The 21,157-nt window shown below is 34.8% G+C and overlaps 1 protein-coding gene across 1 annotated transcript in view; it reads left to right on the plus strand.

Annotated features, from left to right (window-relative positions):
• SLC2A13 (solute carrier family 2 member 13) overlaps positions 1–21,157 on the plus strand; it is a 303,609-nt gene that overhangs the window by 68,484 nt on the left and 213,968 nt on the right. The window contains exon 3 of the mRNA XM_039882307.1: positions 1,228–1,436. Coding sequence (XP_039738241.1) covers positions 1,228–1,436 — 209 coding nt within the window. The remainder of the gene's footprint in view (positions 1–1,227; positions 1,437–21,157) is intronic.

Raw genomic sequence — 21,157 nt, forward strand, 5'->3', positions numbered from 1 at the left:
TAGTTAGGTATTCATAAATGTTTTGTTATTTTTTAAATCCTTTTCTGTTAATTTTTCTGTTTCCACATGTAGTTTTAGCTACTGTTTGGAATAGGGTTATTCTTAATACCCCTGTGACAGTTGTATTTTTTCCTGCTGTTTTCAGAATTAAAGTGAAATTGCTTGAAAAATAGTGGCCTTTTTTTTTTTTTTAAGATCTTTATCTGGAGCCTTTGAGGCTGCTATACAGTTGAGTTTAAGGTAGCTTAAAAGTCAAAATAGCTTTGGAAAGCATTTTGAGTCAGGTGACTTCTCACTTGTTTGTGAATACCAGGGAGCATGGTGGTTATGCGTTCTGAGTTGGCCTTCTGAGCTCTGCCATCATGAATCTACCAGGGAACTCAGATCAGCAGAAAACATCCAGGTGTCCTAGATTCATAGAAGTTTTCAGTTGAAAGAGACCTTTAAGTTTATATCTAATCTCAGTTCAAAAAGATTGAATCCTAGAGATGTTAGGAGAACAGCCCGGTGGTCAGAATAATTTGCAGAGATCTTTACCAATTAATATGAGTATTACTGCTGTTATTTCTCTGATAGATTTAAAATATGCTTATTTGCTATATAGAATTTTGCTGGCCATTAAGAATAGACATTTAAAGTAGATGACAAGTTAAAACATGAGCAGTTTTTATTTTGTATTTCTATCATTTTAATAATTATTATTTGTTCCAACTGTATCTTTTTCCTGCTATGAGCTTATGCTTACAAGGGCAAACATGATGCTTGATGGCAAAATGAAATTGTAACTAATCATTCACAGAGAAATAACTGTAAAGATATCAATTTGGGCGTTTATTTTAAAGAAAAATATATCTTTTAAACAGTTCAGAGAGTTTTGTCTTAATTCCATTTTATATTGTAGAATACAGAATTATATTACATATATTAGTTTTGGATGAGAATGATTATTATGGTTTTGCATCATATGTTTCATTTAGAATGCATGTACATAATTATTGTGACTTTTGTCCAGTTTTCATTGTGATTTATGTGAGATATCTAAGAATCAGAGTTTTCTCATTTTTCAATTTCTTACTATAGCATGAAAATATCCTCCTTTTTGGTGAGTCACACACATATACAAGTACAGTTAAAAGAATATCATTCTGATTAATTCAGCATTAGATAGTCTCAATGTGGTGCTTATAAGACCAGATTTTACAATAATACATGGATTTTTTATTACAGGTACATGTTGGGACTTGCAGCAATTCCAGCAGTTATACAGTTTTTTGGCTTTCTCTTTTTACCTGAAAGCCCTCGATGGCTTATTCAGAAAGGACAGACTCAGAAGGCCCGTAGAATTTTATCTCAGATGCGTGGAAACCAGACCATTGATGAAGAATATGATAGCATCAAAAACAACATTGAAGAAGAGGAAAAAGAGGTTGGCTCAGGTATGTGGAGTTCATATTTATATGAATTTTAAAACTACATAATAGTTTTATTTAGAAATTATATTTTAGTTTTATTTAATAGCTCTAAATTATGTAATGGTTTTATGTTTATAGCCAAAAAATAAATATATTTTAATTTTAAAAGCAATATAGTAATGGTATAAAAGAATGAAAAAAATGCAAAATGCAACTATCCTCACAAAATTAGTATTTTAATTTTTGTGTAGTCTCTTCTTTCTAAATTGGATATACTTGACATAGTTGTCATTATTTTATGTGTATGGGTATTTTTGAGCAAATGTTTACTTTATGCATAAATTTGTCATATGTGAAGATATATGCGCATTGTTGTCCTTCCATATTAAAAAGTCAGTGTGAACTATTGTCAAAATCACTTTAGTAAAATTAAATAACTATTTACATGTATTACACTAATTTCTATACTAATTTTTATAAAGAATAAGAATACTTTTACATAATAGGTTTTGGAATAATTTTGTGTTTTCCTGTTTTCATTAAAACATTTAATTGTCTAATCAAAATTTTGCCATTTCAGAAAACCAAAAAAGAGGAAATTTCTAGTTAATTTATGTTGATGGGTTTATTTTCAGAGAAGAAAACATGTAGGGATTTATAAAGTTCTCAGGCAGGATCTGTAAACTTGACAGTCAGATTTGAGTAAGCAATTTATAGGATGCAAATTATGGGAAAAGGTAGACATTTTATAGTACAGTTTTCCAACACCATTAGCCTGTCAGATTCACAATTCCCAAAATTGTATTGTTTTCTTGACCTTCTTTTTGTCTCTACATTAATTGATAGCTTAAATAGAGAAGCTGACTCGCATTTTTCAAATTATTTTTTTTATACCTGAGACAATGTCAAATACACATACCTCTTTATTGTTATATGTTCTACGCAGGTCTTAGAAGGCCTGTTCACTCACCTTTTTCCACCATTTTTGGTGGAGCTGAAGGTTATTCTTTCCTGAAACAACAGAATGAACACTTCGCAGAAGCTGACCATTATATTAGCCACAGATGACTTGATTTAACTTTATATATGCAGCATAACAATGTGATGTTATTACCTTCTTCTTGCTCAGACCAAAGCCCTAACTAATTGTGAACCCGTTCTACGTGGAGATCATTTTTCACAGTTTCAGGGCGTATGACCATGTGCCTGGTATTGTCAGCATTTCTTGAATAGTACATTAGTGCAATTATTAAAGGGAATTTTGCTTTAACAAAGTAATTTACTTTTATAGAATTCAACATTGTGTTAATTTTAAAAATAATGATTTTTAAATGTCCGTTTAAATTACAAGTAACTTTTATGATCCTGTCTAAATTCCTCACAGCAGTATCTTGAATGAAATATGAGGTTTCGTAATAATCAGTTCACTTGAAACCCTGATAATGTGGACTGATAATGTGCGAGTGGAAAATCTTTCAAAGTATTGGTTTATTAACTACTACTGAGAATATTAGTTTTTATTAATTTATGTAAAGAATAAGACAACAACTTAATAAAAAGCCTTTTCCTTTAAGAGTAGGAATACTGTTGATTTTACTACAAAGCGTTAAATATGTAGCTTCATTTTGACTACTTAAAAATTTGTCTAGCTATGCAATTGTTGATGATGCACACTGTTTGTTTTGTTGATTATTCGATATATATAACCAAATAGATTTCTTCAGAAACTTGAGGTACATAGGATCACAGTTATCTACATCTGCTTTAATTTTTATCATAGAAGTCTTTGGGAAATAGGGTCCTATTTCTTGAGTGCAGATAAATTATTTATCTATTTTATCTGTTTCCTAATAATGCATTATATACACATTTGGCACAGGTTTTTAAAAATACTGTAATGTATTTCTAGAAACATTTGCCTCATGCTTGGGTAAATATTCTAAACTTGGTAACTAATGAGATTAATAATTTATCCATTTCTGGATTTGTATTATTTGAGTACTATCATTTTGCTTAATTTAAAAACTAATCATTTATTCTTTTTTAAAAATACAGAATTAATAGCATTATGGAATGAATGCATATAGAAATATTTGCCAATGTTATATGGCACCAGTAATTTTGGACCTTGTTTTTATGATTGAGAAATTTGACCCCAGTAAAACATGTTCTCTACAAGTATGAATTTTATTTCAGTATTGTCGTGTCTAGGAGGAAGAGGCTATGTCAGTTTAATTGAAAAATAGAGGCTGATGTTAGGGCTTATGTTAACAAAGAGCAGGGTCCTGGCTCTCAGTTTACATTAGAAAATGATAGGCTAGGTGGACAAATAGACATGAAGAAACAACTAACTTTGAAATAAAAAGAACGTCCTGGCGCAGGGAAGACAAGTCAGCTATGGCGTTGGAGGGTTAGACAGTGTCGGGGTTTAACCTGTCTATGAATTCCAATGAGGTGACCTGTGAGCCATGGCTTAAAACATGGGAACTCTGGGCACTGGGGTGTGGCAGCCTGAAAGGAAGAACCTTGACCTAGCCACCACAGAATACTCAAGTATTCTAGGAGGTTACAAAGAAGTCATTTAACAAGACCCCAATTTCTTTTAGGGAGCAATGTTTTATTGTTAGACATAGCGGCTTAGTTACCTGCCACCTGTGAGTTTGCCAAATAGGTCTGATTCCAGATCAGTAAACCACATCCTTCTCCAGCAGTTTCCAGTGGATTTGGGGACTTGCGACTGTTATGACACTCGCTTACATGACCTTTCTCCTTTTAAGATTTTTTTTTTTTTTTTTTTTTTGGCCACTTGAGTTTAAATTTGATCCCTGAGGAAAATCAGCATAGTTTCTGAAGTATGTATTAAATAAACTTTTTGGATGTGTGAGATGTCAATGCATATGACATTTATTTAATTCTCCTGATTTCAAAACACACTTTATGTTTTTGAATATAGTGGCTGCTCAGGCTATGTCAGCTGCAGAAGTGAGGCTCACAGGTTATGCTGTGCAACGGGATTGGATTGTAATGGGATTACCTCTCTTCTGCACATGGCATAAAAGTCAACCTCCTTAGCATGTGATTTCTCTACTGTGGGTGGCAAAAAAAAAAAAGACAGTTTATGGGAAAAGCAAAAAATTGGTTTTCACATGTGTTTAACACTGTTTATACATCCTGTAGCACTAATAAAGTGAAACCAGAAGAAACAACAGCTTGGTTTGGAAAGCTCCCTGGAGTGGGAGATAGGGAAATGAAGACTAGTCCTGGCTCCACCCCAAATTTGTAATCCTAAAAGGATTTTGGAGGAGTTGCTGAGCTTCAGTTTCTTTTTGGTTTGTAAGAAAAGAGAGCTAAGTTATAACAGCTGCACACTCTGATTTTTTAGAGTTTTAAAAGTCTGTGAGAAATGCCTGTTTGCTTGTTTGTTTTAATTTATAAATACTGTGGAGCAAGCAGTCTTTCATTCACAAATATTTATTGATTGACAATCAGTAGAGATGGGGATGTGGCAGTAAATAAAACAGGTAAGATTCTGGCCTATTCAGTTGGGAAGAGGCAAACAAATGATAAAAAATGATATATCAGTTAAATTGTGGTAATGGCTTTAAAGGAAACAAACAGGATAACAACATTTATAGGACCGAAAAGGTGTTACTTTAGGTAAGATGGTTAGGAAAGGCTTCTCTGAAAAGGTGAATTTGAAGAGTGAGAAAGAATCAGCAATGTAGAGAAATGAAGGGAAGAGTTCTGGGCAGAGGGAACAGCAAATGAAAAATTCTATGTATCATTAAGTGAACTAGATTAATTTTTTGGAATTTTGATAATAGTTGTAAAGTGTTGCCCTAGACTGAGCTTTGAATTAATAGGGACACAATTATTACTTTTAGAATTAAAAGCAAATTTTAGTACAAAATAGTATACAGATTATTTCCATCATTTTGTTGCTCATCTCTTATGGTTTTTCTCCAGTTTATTTCAGGTAGCATAGATGTGTATTATTAGAGTTGTGACTTGTGTGTACGACAGAGGTAGAAACCTGAGATATCTAGGTAATTGCTTAAGGCAGCGATTCACAAACTTTTCCACTTACCTTCAAAGGCGAATGGAGAGAGGCAGGCCTTTTGGGATCTGGGTACTATAGCAAAAGGCGGCTGTAGTAAGCTCAACATTTATTTGAATTTTAATGTTTTATCCTAGAAATGAACAAAACTTTGTATTCTGTTCTTTTACATAACTGTTTTTATGTGACTCTAAAAATGTTTTTTCCTAAATATCTGTAGTGCTTATTCGTTGGTTTAATATGTTCCATCAGTATGTATGTACATGCCCTGGGATATGCCTCCCTCAGTTTGATAGACATGAACTTAAAGTATCTGGAGTTCCTTTCCTGAGCAAACCATTAGGCAAGGTATTGAAAGTTGGATCTGCTTATATTACCAGCTATAGATGGTCATCTCCTAATATACTGGGCATACAGAATGGCAGAAAGCCTTTGTCAGGAGCTTTAGCTCGTAGCAGTAGGAATAGTCTTCCACAGTAAGAAAAGTCAACCAACAAAAGAGGATTCTTCCAAAGACAGTCTTAGGGAAGAATCCATAAATGAAGATTGTGTGTTCATGTATTTTATATCACCTTGTTTGATAGTACTAATTGACTTCAATTTCCTTTTTATAAATTGAGATATAATTGACATAAAACATTATATTAGTTTCAGGCATACAACATAATGATTCAATATATGTATATGTTGTGAAGTGATCACCACAATAAGTCTAGCTAACATCGATCACCACATATTGATATTTTTTTTTTTTCTTGATTTCTTCCATTTCTTATCCTGTACCGGAAAACAACTATATATTCCTCCTGGGATGAGGTGAAAGGAAAGCCAAGGCTTCTGCTGATATGCCTTAGCAGAAGAAACTCCTTAGGCAGAGCTTAGGGAAAGTCTCAAAAAAGTCACCATCTCTGTTACTCCCCTCTCTGCTCTGCTTTGCTCTGCAATATTAAGGCAGGATCACTGGAGGGAAAATGTAAATAAGATAAGCTTTCTCTCCCTAGAGAAATATGCAAATGTTGATATTAGAACCACTACACAAAAACAAGAAAAGAAGCAGTATTTTGGGAGAATGAAGTTGTCAGGGCAGCTTCAGTGCAACAACAGATGGAGGAAAGAAAGCAAGCAAGGCAGAAACCGAGTGCAGACCGCAGGGTGGTGGGCAGCAGCCTCCCACAAACCTATTGTCTATTTATAGCACAGGGTCAATCCAGGGGACTTAAAAATGTATGTGGGCTTTTTATGTTTGTTTGTTTGTTTTTAAAAAAGGAAAGTAGCTTTTTTTGAGTGTTCCCTCTTTAAAAAATTATACATACAACAACTCTTTTCACAGTTAATATTACCTAGGTCACCTAGATCATAGATACTTCCGAAACAGATTTATTGAACGTAAGACTATCAGGGAGAAAGTTGGCCCTGCCCTTTGGTCACTAAAATCTTAATATTTAGGCATACATGAGAAGTAGCAACCCAGAGGCGGTATCTAATACTTCAGACTGAAGTTCCATTTAGGCTCACTTGTTGTTGTCATCCTATAGGGCATTCAGGTTACCTACGCAGTGTATAATTTATGCAAAAACATTCAAGCCAATAAGAGATGCATTATTTAATTTTATCAGCTGATCAACTCAGTAAGCTGGGTGAATGTGGCTCTGTGTTTTGCCTTTATTGAGTACTTTAGTCTCCATCCTGGAAAGAAAGAATGTTATAAGGAGGAGAATTTATTCGAGACCTTTCTGCTAGTTCAGTTAAAATTTGATTTGATTTATGCCAGCTCTTTGGGGGTCATGTCTATCATGTACAGAAAGGGATAGCTGCATCTCTCTCTTTTTTTTTCTTAGAGTAATTTCGCAATTAGGTCATCAAGTCTTATCTTCTCATAAGTTATTTTCTTTTTCTGTGAATTGACATCACCTGTGGCCATTTCAACAAATCATATTCTGCAGAGAGGTCAGAGAGGGTAGATATTTATCATATTTTTATAGAAATCCTTCCCAAAGTTTCTTTAGAAATCTAATTCCCGCATAATGACATTGCAGTAGAATGCTCATCGTAGTTGGCATCTGCTGCACTTAGAGGAAAGCAGTCATCTTTCTCAATATTTCGGGTAGTTTTGCTTGTATTTTCTTCACGTGGTAGCACAGTGTTGTCTGACCCAGAGTAATGCATGTATGTTATTTACTGGATGAACTTGAAATAGATGTTGACAAATCGTTTCTCAGTAAGATGACCCCCAATTTTACAAATATAGGCAAAACATTTTTGTCCTGTTCTCGAGGTTATTGTAAAATTGCAAAAATTGTCAAAGTCTGAGGCCATTGTACATATCTCCTATGCTAAATAGTAGATTAAAACGAAAGGTCAAGTAAAAAGCTGCTTTAATTCTCTTTCCTCGTATTAACAAGCTATAAGCTGAAGGAATATTAAAATAACATACAACTTATGCAGATTTTAGTAAAATTCATTTTCTTAAGTGTGATGACTTATTTAAAAGAAATTTTATTTAACGCAACGGGGCTTTAAATAAAGGTTGCCTTCTATTTTCTAAACCCCAGAGACTTTTAAAATTTTAAGCAGAATTGGAATAGTTCTTGGACTTACATTAAAATGTCATCGCCTCCCCTCTTACATGGGGATAAAGAACAGCACAGAGAAGATTTTCCACTCCATATACTCATGGGAGAAGGAAATATTTTTCAGATTACCTGTAGGCTTTCAAGCCATTTTACTTGATTTATATTGAAAATCCATACTGTCTTAGTAAGTCGATAAGGTAATATTTGAAGGCTTATCTTTCTGTTTCTTTCTAGCTAAGATGTATTTAAATCCATACCTCATAAAAAGAAATCCATGCTGGGGGAGTTGTGGCTGTGTCAAAGTTTTCTTTTTCTGCCAACACATTGTAAAGTTTCTGTTTTTTTAATGCTCTGTATTTAATGTAATCAAAACAGGAGGAGAAAAACCTAACAAGGTAAGTATTTCAAAAAGAATATAGTTCTTAGATTACTGCTTCAGAGTAGTTCATTTCCAACGTAACAAATCCATCATTCAGCACAGATGATGGTCTGCATTGTAAATAAAACCATACCCCCGGGGATTTTTTTCCTAGAGAAAAGACAAACTGCTGTGTCATTTAAAGGTCGCCTATTCTTTGGAGAAGGTTAGAGGAACATCCTAAAGAAAACACAGTTTTCTCCATTTCGAAGGCATGGGCACATGGGCCATTCTTTAGTGTTGGGACTTTTTTAGTGGTGACAGGACGGTTCCACCGATGGACTCTAGAATCATAATATTAATTGCCATGTAATATGCTTTCTGAAGAAACTTGCTTATTTACAACTATCAGAAGAGATCTTCTTGAATGTTTCTCAGAAATCAAAGGAATCGCTCTTAATTTTATTTTTCTAATATTTTTCAATTCAGTATTTAGGAGATGGAGTGGTCAAATACCGTTAGTTTTCTCCTTCATGTATCATTCTACCTCAGGCCCACTAAACCGTCTGGTCTACCCTCTGAGCAGTGTTTTTAATCAGTTTCTTACTGAACATTTACCAAAGATGTTTCAGTTACCTTCCTTATCAGCATCTATATTTCTTGAAATGTAGTAGCCACCACTAAGAAGATGTGTAGGAGAAAATTACTAGGTTTCTGAAGCTAGATCAATAAATAACCATGCAGCATACCTCAGAGATATTGCGGCTTCAGTTTCAGACCATCGCAATAAAACAAATATGGAAGAAAGTGAGTTGTCATCTTTTTGCGGGTGGAGGGTCTTACCTTCAATTTGTAGAAGACCTAACATCTGTGAAGTACAATAAAGTGAAGCACAATAAAACGGGTATGCCTGTATAAGTCATACTTTTAGTATAGTTTTTTTTCCTCCCCGAAAACATATTTTTCAAGCTATTTCCTTGAAAGTTACTCCCACTGCACATCAGAATAAAATAAACTTCAAAAGAATTTTTTAGAGAACGGAATGCAATAAACTGCTCTTTTCTAAAGGAGAAAGGGCCAGAGACTTTCAAAGCAAATTTTGCATAAAAAGCAGAGAACTTTTGTAGTTTTAACATTATATTTTAATAATACTAGTGTGAAAATACTAGTAACAATTACTATTTATGGAATGCCTATTTTTGTAAATGTGTGTACATATGCACACACACACATTCTCTTTCTCTCTGATTCTTAAAACAACCTTGTAATTAGACATTATGATTCATATGGTACTGAGAAAATGTAGAGCTGTCCAAAGGTCCGACAGCCAGGAAGTGAAAGAGGCAGGATCTGAGCCCCACCCCACTGCCTCTCAAGTTTCTCCTTGTTCTACTTGGCCAACTCTGCATCTCATGGCACCTCTGTGCTATGCAGTTTGGATATAGATATGGTATAGAAATAAAATATGGGCCTTGCTCTTAAGGAGCTTAGAACCTATCAGATTTCCTTAAGAATGTCCTCCTTTTCTAAAAGGAAAAGACAGAAAACAAAATAGAAACAGTAAACCTTCAAAGTCCATTGACAAACTAATTTGCTTCCACCTTGAGAGTATATTTCCCATCAGTTTCCTCTTCCCTACTCTTTGTCATTGCCTGGCCTAGGTCTGGTGTGTATGCTCTCTGCCTAGGTAACAGTATCCACTACTGTCCTGGCTTGTATCTCCCCTCACCATCTACCTTCACCATGGCCTCCAGAGTTACCATCCCAACACATGGACAGGATCATGTCCCTTTCCTCTTCAGAAACAAGTTCCTTAACTAGTTATTAAATTTCCTTTAAAATCTGGTTTAAATTTATCATTCCAGTTTATTTCACTGGAGCCAAGGCTCTGTCATCATCCCAAGAGAGAGAGGAAGATGCACCCCTGTTGACTGAGTGTCTGGGCACTGAGGGGGTGAGGTGGAGTCAGGAGTTCCTAAGCTTTGCTATTTAATCCAACCAGTGTACTCCGTAAAGAAAATGTAAAAATAGTCTAACAAAAAGAATATATTAAATTTGAGCACTAGCAACATAGTCTGTGCTAAAAAGGCCTTTTGAGACTATTCTTCATTAGGAAATTTAACACAATTCATTGTTCAGTTTACTTTTAGACCTTCTTTGAAAAAGGCTGAACTAGAAATGCTTAAGCATTTCTTCCTATTCAGTATATGCTGGTATTATTTTTGTGTTGCACAAGAGTAGAAAGTCTGCGAATTATATAAAATTATGTTTAATCTGAAAAAAGAACTAATGTAAATATAGTAATATGGATATTTTAATTTTGCTTTTAATATATGTTTGAGGCTGATTCTTTGTTGGTAGAAAGACATTAATTTTGATGCTTTATTCCAAGAGTTGGCAAACTTTTTATGTAAAGAGTTGGGTATAAATGTGGCCACACAATCCCTTTTGCAACTACTCACTCTGCCATTGTAGCACAAAAGCATCATAGTATGTAAAGGAATGAGTATGGCTTTGTGTGGCTTTGTGTCAGTAAAATACAAAAAAACTTACTTTTTTTGTGCCTATTAGGTTTTACTCTTTACAAAATTCAGAAGCCAACCAAATTTGGCCCAGCCCCTTCTCTAACCAGTCATTAAATATGTCTGTTTTATCAGCTGCCTCAGTTTTTACTAGGACTAATTTGGGGTGCTACTTTCTTTTTTAAAAAATTACGTGCATTGAAGCATTCAACATGGTATTCCCTAGCAGGTGTGTTTGCTTTACTTTCTGTGCAGGTGGTGAAGTTGTATGCGTGTGTCTGTGAATGTGTGTGTGTATGTGAGTGTGCACATGGTGTATAGCCACAGAAGAACCTAAAAGATAGTATGCGGGGAAGCCTCTTGGTAATTGAAGCAGTGAGCCTTTATGAGACCCCTGTTCAGAACATATTAATGGCTGAGCCACAGTCCTGCATTTTCACAGCCTAACAGGTCCATCTTGACACACTCTGTCACATTTGATCTGATGGGATATTAGGAGAGGCAAGGATCACTGGTGAGAGATGGGTCTTATCATCAGATTCTGTGGCTGGCATGATTCCTTTTTTCATATGGGAACAGAAATCTTCACTCCTTTTCCTTGGATTAAATCAAAGCAAAATGATATCCTTTGTGGAAGACAAAATACACAGGACAAAGAGATGATTTTATTCAAGCTGTTGCAATAGGGAGAAGGTTTTATTAGTGTGGAACTTTTCAAAGAGAAAGGAAAGCTGGGATTTTGTAGAACAGATAAGAGTCCTGGGGAAGAGTGGAGGTGGGTCTTATCTGGGAATAGGAGAGAGGACAGGTACCTTCCTTGTCGGAAGCCAGCCGACCAAGCCAAACCGGGTACCTGAATGGGGAAGCAGGGACTGAGAAAAAAGAGAAGACAGACAGGGTGCAGGAGGGAGAACAGATCTCACAACTGTCTCTCCGAGTTTATTTCTTATGCTTCTTTTTATACATAATCTGTTCCTTTGTGTATCCCAAGATAACATAATAAAAGTAACATCCTGAAGATTAGGTACAATCGACACTCCCTTTGACACTCCCTTTGTCACTCCCTTTGTCTATACTTAATCTTCTTCTTCCTGGAATTCCACAGAACCAGCCTTTTCCTTTTTATGCAAGCAGGCCTCCCAAGATAATCCATGCACTCTTTTGAATTTGGGGAGCTTTAGCTCCCTACACTTCCTTCTCTGTGTCCCTTGAGCACCTTGTTAATGCATCCCTGTGGCAGTCAGTATTCAATTTTCATGCCCCTGTCCCACTAGCAACTCAGCTTTATTTGTCTTTGTGTCTCCACCACCAGATCCAGACCCCGTCTTGCATCAACAAGGTACTTAATGCGTATTTCTCTGATTGACTTTCTACTCATGCAAGGAGTAAATGGTGATGTCTGGTCTTTGACCTCTGAGATTTAGAGGAGGAAATGGAGTTCTTACAGGATGATAAACCTTCCCTGTATGTGACTCAGTCATCCTGAAGCCCTGGGGAACCCTGAGTGTTTGATGAGAAGGAGATGTAATTCGGTGCACAGTGACTGTTGAATGATCCTGCTTCCAGGGGCAGATTGATATGCTTAGAAACTCAGTGTGGATTTTAGTAAGACTATTTGGAATTTATTTGCGCATTAGGAGTTATTAGTGTTTACTCTTGTTCTCTAACTAACATGTTGGGACCAATTAAAAACCTCAGCTTTTCAGGTCAAACATTGATGAGTACAATGAAATTTAAAATATAAAAGTTATACAACCTTATGTGATTTATTATTACTATCTAATTTATTTTAAAGCAACCCCTTACTATATCTAAATCTGGGAAGTACCACTTGTAAATGAATGAATTAGGCTTTTATAATTATGGGTAACCGATTATAATTCAGAGTAGACCCTTAATAATATAAGTATGCACATTTCATGATGTGGTAGAATCTTCTATGAAAGGGGAGTCTTATGAAATCCAAATATATTTTCACTAGCAATTGCTATAATGGCTTTGGTACTCTTAAAACTAATGACAGTATTGACCATAGAATTGTAGTCAGAACCTTAGATGTGAAATTTGATAGTTGTTTTGTTTCTGCTACTTATTAGCTAGTTTATATTTGGATGTACCCACTTCAGGATGTAATTGGAGACTCATATTCTTCAAAAGTGTTCTGCGAAAAATGTTTTAATTTTACCTTTTGAAACAGCTTAATGTCAGAGTTTTTATTCATTTCATAAGAATTACTGAAATAGAGAGGGGTCAAGATGGCAGAGTAGGAAGATCCTGAGCTTACTTTCTCCCACAAACACCCCAGAACAACAACTACAAATAAAATAACTCTCTCTGAGAATGCCTGAAGACTAGCAGAACAGATTTTCTACAGCTAATGATATAAAGAAGAAACCAGATCAAGACAGGTAGTAGAGGCAGAGATGTGGTCTAGTCAAGGACCCACACCTCTGGTGCAGCAACATACAAGCAGGAGGGGATATCGTGACTGCAGGGCTTCCCTCCTGAGAAGTGAGAGGTTTGAGCCATCAGGCTTTCTAGCCTGGGATACCTGCACTGGGAAGGGAAGCCCCCATAATATCTGGCTTTGAAAACCAGTCAGCCATACCCCTAGGAGAGTCAGAGGGCTGTAGAGAACCGAGATACCACTCTTAATGGACTCATGCACGAACTCATTTGTTCTGAGTCCCAGTATTGACACAGCAGTTTGAAAAACACCTAGATCGTACATGAAGGAGATACATTGACTAATTTTAGGCGAGTGCCAGAGAGACAGAAATCTGTTGGAAATTTCTTTGGAGATGGAAGCACTGCTGGCACCATGTTTTCGTTTGTTTATTTTTACTCTCTTTCTACCTGATTGGCCGGGCATTGGCAGGTGCCAGTTCTGAGGCTCTTTGTTAAAGTTGCTAATACCATTAACCCCACCTTGATGTTATTCTGAGGACCTGTCCCACTCAACCTGCCCAACCTGGCTGGGACCCAACCAAAGTGACTTCAGCTCTGCCACACCTGGCAGGCAGCCTTGGCTGCCACCGGTGCCCCTCCAAAGTGGCTCCCTCTCCAAGGGGCCAGTTCCCACACCCGAGTGTAGATCAACCACTTAAAGAACTAGAATGAAGGTGAAAAGACAAAAGTGGTAAAAGCAATTATAACTGCAGTAATTAGTTAAGAGCTACACAAAAATATGTAAAGTATGAAACCAAAGCATGTAGTTTTAGAATGCTTTTAAACTTGATTTCGACTTAAAATAGACATATATATGTGCATATATATATATGTATAGGCTATTATACATGAGCCTCATGGTAAACACAAAACAAAAACATGTGATAGGTACACAAGAGATAATGAAAAAGGATCTTAAACATAACACTATCACAAGGCAAGAAAGCAAGAGAATTAAAAAGGAATAGAAAGGAACTACAAAACAGTCAGAAAACAATTAACAAAACTGCAATAAGTATATATCTATCACGGTTACCTTAAATATAAGTGGACTAATTTAATCAAAAGACATAGAGTGGTTACTTGGATAAAAAAAAAACAAGGCCTATCTATATGCTCCCTACAAGAGACTCACTTCAGATGTAAGAACACTCACAAAGTGAAGTTACAGAAAAAGGTGTTTCATGCAAACAGAAACAAACAAAAAAAACTGGATTAGTTATATAGTTGACTACTGAATAATGCAGCAGTTAGGGATGCCGACATGCCACACAGTCAGAAGTTTTAGTATATCTTAAGTCAGTCCTCCACATATGCATATTTTCAACTACAGATCAAAAATACAGTTGACTCTTGAAAAACAGATGTTTGAACTATGTGAGACCACTTATACACATCACCTGTACTTAAATCAAATAGATTTTAAGACAAAGACTGTATTAAGAGACAAAGAAGGTTATTATATCGTGATAAAGGGATCAATTCAACAAGAGGATATAACACTTTAAAACTTTTATGCACTCAACATAGGAACACCTAATTACTTAAAGCAAATATGAATAGACATAAAGAGAGAGATTGATAGGATTATAGTAATAGTAAGGGACTTTAACCTTCCACTAACATCAATGGATAGATCATCTAGACAGAAAATCAGCAAAGATACACTGGCCTTAAATGACACATTAAACCACATGGACTTAATAGATATGTACAGAAAATTTCAACCCAAAACAGCCAGATACACATTCTTTTCAAGTGCACATGGAACATTCTCTAGGATAGATCGCATGTTATGCCACAAAACAAGTCTCAGTACCTTTAAGAAGATTGAAATCATATCAAGCATCTTTACCAACCACAACAATATGAATCAAGAAATCAAATACAAGAAGAAAACTAGAAAAACACAAATACATGGAGACTAACATGTTGTTAATAAACCAGTGGGTTAACAAAGAAGTCGGAGTAAATCAAAAAATACACTGAGACAAATGAAAATGGAGGCACAACATTCTAAAATATATGGAACACAGCAAAAGCAGTTAAAGAGGGAAGTTTATAGAAATACAGGCCTCAGGAAACAAGAAAAATCTCAATCTAACCTTACACCAAAAGGAACTAGAAAAAGAACAAACAAAAGCTCAAAGTTAGTAGAAGGAAGATTATAATAAAGATCAGAGCAGAAATAAATGAGATGGACTCCCCCTACCCCACCCCCCAAAAAACAGAAAAGATCAATAAAACTGAGAACTGATTCTTTGAAAAAATAAACAAAATTGGTAAACCTTTAAGTAGGTTTATCAAGAAACAAAAAGGACCCAAATAAATAAAATCAGAAAGAGTAGAAGTTACAGCTGACACCACAGAAATACAAGGGATCATAAGAGAATACTAGGAACAATTATATGCCAGTAATTGGACAACCTAAAAGAAATAGATAATTTCCTAGAAACATACAACCTTCTAAGACCGAACCAAAAAGAAACATAAAATCTGAATACATTGATTAGTAGTAGCAAAATCAAGTCAGTAATCAAAAACTCCCAACAGACAAAAGTTCAGGACCAGAAAGTTTCACAAGTTAATTCTACCACACATTTAAAGAAGAATGAATACCTATTCTTCTCAAACTTCCAAACATTGAAAAGGGAGGAATGCTTCCAGACTCATTCTACAAGAGGCCAGAATTACCGTGATACTGAAACCAGACAATGGCATGACAAAAAAAGAGAATTGCAGGCCAATATCCCTGACTAACATAGATGCAAAAATTCTCAACAAAATATTAACGAACCGAATTCAATACCTTAAAAAGATCATACACCATGATCAACTGGGATTTATTCCAGGATAAGATGGTTCAATATCTGCAAATCAGTCAATGTGATATATCACATTAACAAGACCAAGGACAAAAATTAAATGATCAGTTGTAGAAAAAGCATTTGACAAAATTTAACATTTGTTTCTGATAAAAACTGTTAAGAAAGTACAAATAGAAGGAACCTACATCAACAAAATAAAGACCACAACTCACTGCTCATACTCAGCAGTGAAAAGCGGAAGGTTTTATCTCTAAGATCAGGAATAAGACAAGGACCCGCTCTCACTACTTTTATTCAACATAGTATTGAAAGTTCTAGCCATAACAGTAAATCATGAAAAGGAAAGAAAAGGCATCCAAACTAGAAAAAAAATAAATAAATAAAACTGTCACTATTTTCAGATAACATATATAGAAAATGCTAAAAGCTCCACCAAAAATCTGTAGAACCAATAAATAAAGTCAGTAAAGTTCTAGGATACAAACTTAATATGCAGAGATCTGTCGTATTCCTGTACACTACCAGAAAGAGAAATTTAAGAAAATAATCCCATTTTCAATTGCATAAAAAAGAAAATGTCTGGGGAGGTGGCTCCATAGTGTAGTGGTTAGCACATCTGCTTTACACGCAGAAGGTCCTGGGTTCGTGCCCCAAATGGAGCCATGGACCATACCCCGGGTATGCCAGGACCTAGGTTCACGTGGTGAGTGTATGGGAGGAGACTCCCTGCCTTCAGTGATCCAGTTCTTAAGGGGAAACTGCAACATCCATAGGTCAGGGGTAGAAGAGGAGGGGTATTAAAGAAGGGGAATAAAAATATATATATATCTGGGAATAAATTTAACCAAGGAGGTGAAAGACCTGTACTTTGAAAACTCTGAGACATGGATGAAATTGAAGGTGACACAAATAAATGGAAGGATGTTCCATGCTAACGGATTGGAAGCATTAATATCGTTAAAATATCTATACTAATTCAAGTAATCTACAAATTCAGTGCAGTTCCTATCAAAATACCAATGGCATTTTTCACAGAAATAGAACAAGTAATCATAAAAAATTTATGTGGAACCATAGAAGACCCCAAATAGCCAACAAAATGTTGAACAAAGTTAGAGGTATCATATTCCTTGATTTCAAATTATACTGTAGAGCTCTATAATCAAAACAGTATGGCACTGGCACAAAAACAAACATATATATCAATGGAACAGAATAGAGAGCTCAGAAATAAACTCATGCTTATGTGGTCAATTAACTTATGACAAATGAGGAAAGAAAATACAATGGGGAAAAGACAGTTTCTTCAATAAATTATGTTGCATAAGCTAGCAAAGACATGCAAAAGAATAAAACTGCACAAATTTCTACACTATATACAAAAATAAATTCAAAATGGATTCAAGACTTAAATGTAAGACCTGAAGCCTTAAAATCCGAAGCCTTAAAACTCCTAGAAGAAAACATAGACAATAAACTCTTTGGCATTGCTTGTAGAAATATTTTTTTGGATATATCCCCTCAGGCAAGGAGAACAAAAACAAATGAAACTACATCAAACTAAAAAAACTGCACAGCAAAGAAAACCATCACCAAGATGAAAAGGCAGCCTACTGAATGGGAGAATGTATTGGCAAATGGTGTATGCAATAAGGGATTAATATCCAAAAATATATGAAGTGCTCAGACAGCTTAACATCACCCCCCCCCAAATAAAACCCAAACTTTCTGATTAAAAAATGGACAAAGGACTTGAATAAACATTTCTTCAAAGAAAACATACAGATGGCCAACAGACACATGAAAAGATGCTCACCGTCACTAATCATCAGGGAAATACAAATCAAAACTACATTAAGGTATCACCTTTCATATGTCAAAATGGTTATTAAATAGACAAGAGATAACAAGTATTGGCAAGGATGTGGAGAAAAGGGAATCTTCATGCACTGTTGGTGGGATTGTAAACCAGTACAGCCACTATGGAAAACAGTGTGGAGATTCCTCAAAAAAATTGAAAATAAAGCAACCACATGACCTAGCAATTCCACCTCTGGGTATTTATCCCCCCAAAACATAAACACTAATTCAAAAAGATATATGCACACCCATATTCATTGTAACATTATTTATAATAGCCATACTATGGAGACAACTTAGGTGTCCCTCAATAAATGAAAAAAAGTTATGTTATATATGTATATATGCATACGCACACAATGGAATATTATTGAACCATAAAGTACAAAATTTTGCCTTTTGCAGCAACATGGATGAATCTAGAGGATATAGTGCGAAGTGAAATGAGGTAGAGAAAACAAATACCATATGATTTCACTCATCTGAGATCTAAAAAATAAAACAAATGGACAAACAAAACAGAAACAGACTATTAGATACAGAGAACAAATTGACGGTTTCCAGGGGAAAGTTGGTAAGGGTATGGATGAAAAAGTGAAAGGAATTAAGAGGTACAAACTTTCAGTTGTAAAGAAGTCACAGGGATGTAATGTATAGTACAGAGAATATAGTCAATAATATTTTAATAACTTTGGTGACAAATGGTTACTAGACTTACTGTGGTGATCATTTCATTAGGTATATAAATGTTGAATCAGTGTTTTACATTGATTCAACATTTACATTCAAAATTTTAGATTACTTACTATCTTTTCGAATAATATGTTTTAGAATATGAAGTCTGTTATCCTCATGTGGACGAATGGCTATAGCTGCTTACCTATGTAGGTGACATTTCTGGCAGCAAGGAGAGAATAATATCATTTTAAACTCATTTCTTTTAAAGAGGAAGCTTGTAAAACAATCAGAATTTTCTTATTTTAATTTATCTGTTAGCAATTTGTTTGAAATTATATAAAGAAAAATTAGTTTTTGAGCATTTCCTACATGCCATTTACTGTGCACAGCAGTTTGCATGGCATTATTATATCATTAATTCTACAAAAATCCTGTGAAATATTTGAAGTATTATTATTATACTATTTTTGAGATGGGAAAAAAAACGAGACTTAGAAAATATAGGTTTCCTTGCCTAATAAATGGCAAAAGTCAGAATTCAAACTTGTTTTAATTCAGATGCATATTTTTAATCATTCTTCCCTATTTCAATGAATTTTAAGATTTTTGCATATGAAAAGTATTAACATTTTAGTTCATGTTTTAAGATTTGCCTTAAGAAGTATTCATTTTATTATAATTTTATATATATAATGTATTGGTTTATAGAGAAACAGGCTATTCAGTTTCTTTCACAGTTTTTCTTGAAATATAATGTATTTTCACATCATTTTACTAGTTGGAATTGAACAAAATGAAGCTCCCTTCTATGCCTAGTATCAGTTCATTTGTTTATAGTTTCTGCCATATTAAGATGAGCTCCCAAAGATAATTTTTCAAGCTTTTTCTAACTCAAATCAGAGAAGTTTTGTTTTTGTAAATAAAAGTTGATCAAAATGTATTTATTGAATATCCTCTATAATAGAGGAGAGGCGGTTAAGAACTCAGACTGGCATTTATAAGGCTAGGATAATTCATTCTTCCACAAACAGTATTTGATGTCTTACTATGTGTTAGGCACTACACTAGGTTCCTGTATGGCTTGCTCCCTCACTTCTTCAGGTCTCTTAATCAAAAGACACCTCATCAAAGAGACAACTCCTCAACAGGGTTTTACAATAATAATGGCTGTCATTTGTTGAGTAATTTCTTGTGCCAAATACTATTCTTAGTCCATACTATTCGAAATTTAATTCATACAATTCTCACAGTTAAAGAGGCAAATACTGTTAGGATACCCATTTCACAGATAAAGAAACAGCTTCAGATTGATTAAGTAATTTGCCGAAGATCACACAGCTGGTTAAATGGCAGAGCCAGGATTTGATCTAAGTAGTTGTCTCTTAAGCACCATACTCTATAGCCTCTCATACTGAATAAAATAGACAAGGTCCCTATCCTGATCGAACTTATTTCTAGCTAAGAGACAGTCACTGCCTAACAAAATAAATAAACAAGACACTATCAACTGCTGTCATTAAAATTGAAATTATTCTGGGGAGTAATGGGGGACTATTCTAGGATGGGTGATATAAAAATGACTCACAGAGACAGGGGCAGACAACAATGGGGTTGTGTGGACAGCAGAATATGAAGGAATCAGTTAAACTTATTAAATCATGTAAATGTTCTGTAATGTTAGCTGTTACTATTACACTTATGTAGCCCTTTGAAGTATACAAAGTGCATTGATTCAGAATACATTTTTTATGGCACTCAGTAATATCAGTGATGGTAGGTTGTCATGTGATACATTTGTGTTTCTTTTAATGATTCCATTAACCAAAGAAGAATAGTCATCAAAATCATAATTTAAACAATTAGAAGGGTTTATTATATTTTATTATTCAAAACCTAACATATCCCTTGAATACTTGAAAGAGATGAGTTTAGGACATATAATCATTTTACCAAAGGAAGTATAACTTCACAAATAGATAAAATAATTGTCTCATAAAATATAGTTTACCAAAATATATATGATGCTAAAATTCTCCTATATAGAAATGAGGATTCTTTTATATTTATTTTGCTATTTCTTATATATTTTAATGTTTGGGGAATTGATAAACTTAGAAAAGACCCTATGGTAAGTGGCAAGCTTGCATATCCATTGGCAGCAGAACTTTTATTACATTCATTAATTTATTCATTTAACAAACATTGGGCACCTACCAAATGCCGGACTCTGTTCTCACTGCTAAGAATACAACAGCAACCACAGCACAGACTCTGCCTTTGTGGATCTATATTCTGGTGAAGTAACACAGTCAGTAGAGGAATACATAACATACTAAGGAGTGTTAAGTATGATAGGAACTGGTAAAATTCATTGGGGAGAGAGTGTTAAGAGCCTGGGGGTTAGAAAGTTGAGGAGTTGTC

The sequence above is a fragment of the Pteropus medius genome, unplaced genomic scaffold, assembly GCF_902729225.1.
Source record: "Pteropus medius unplaced genomic scaffold, Ma_sr-lr_union100, whole genome shotgun sequence".
Taxonomy (NCBI): Eukaryota; Metazoa; Chordata; class Mammalia; order Chiroptera; family Pteropodidae; genus Pteropus; species Pteropus medius.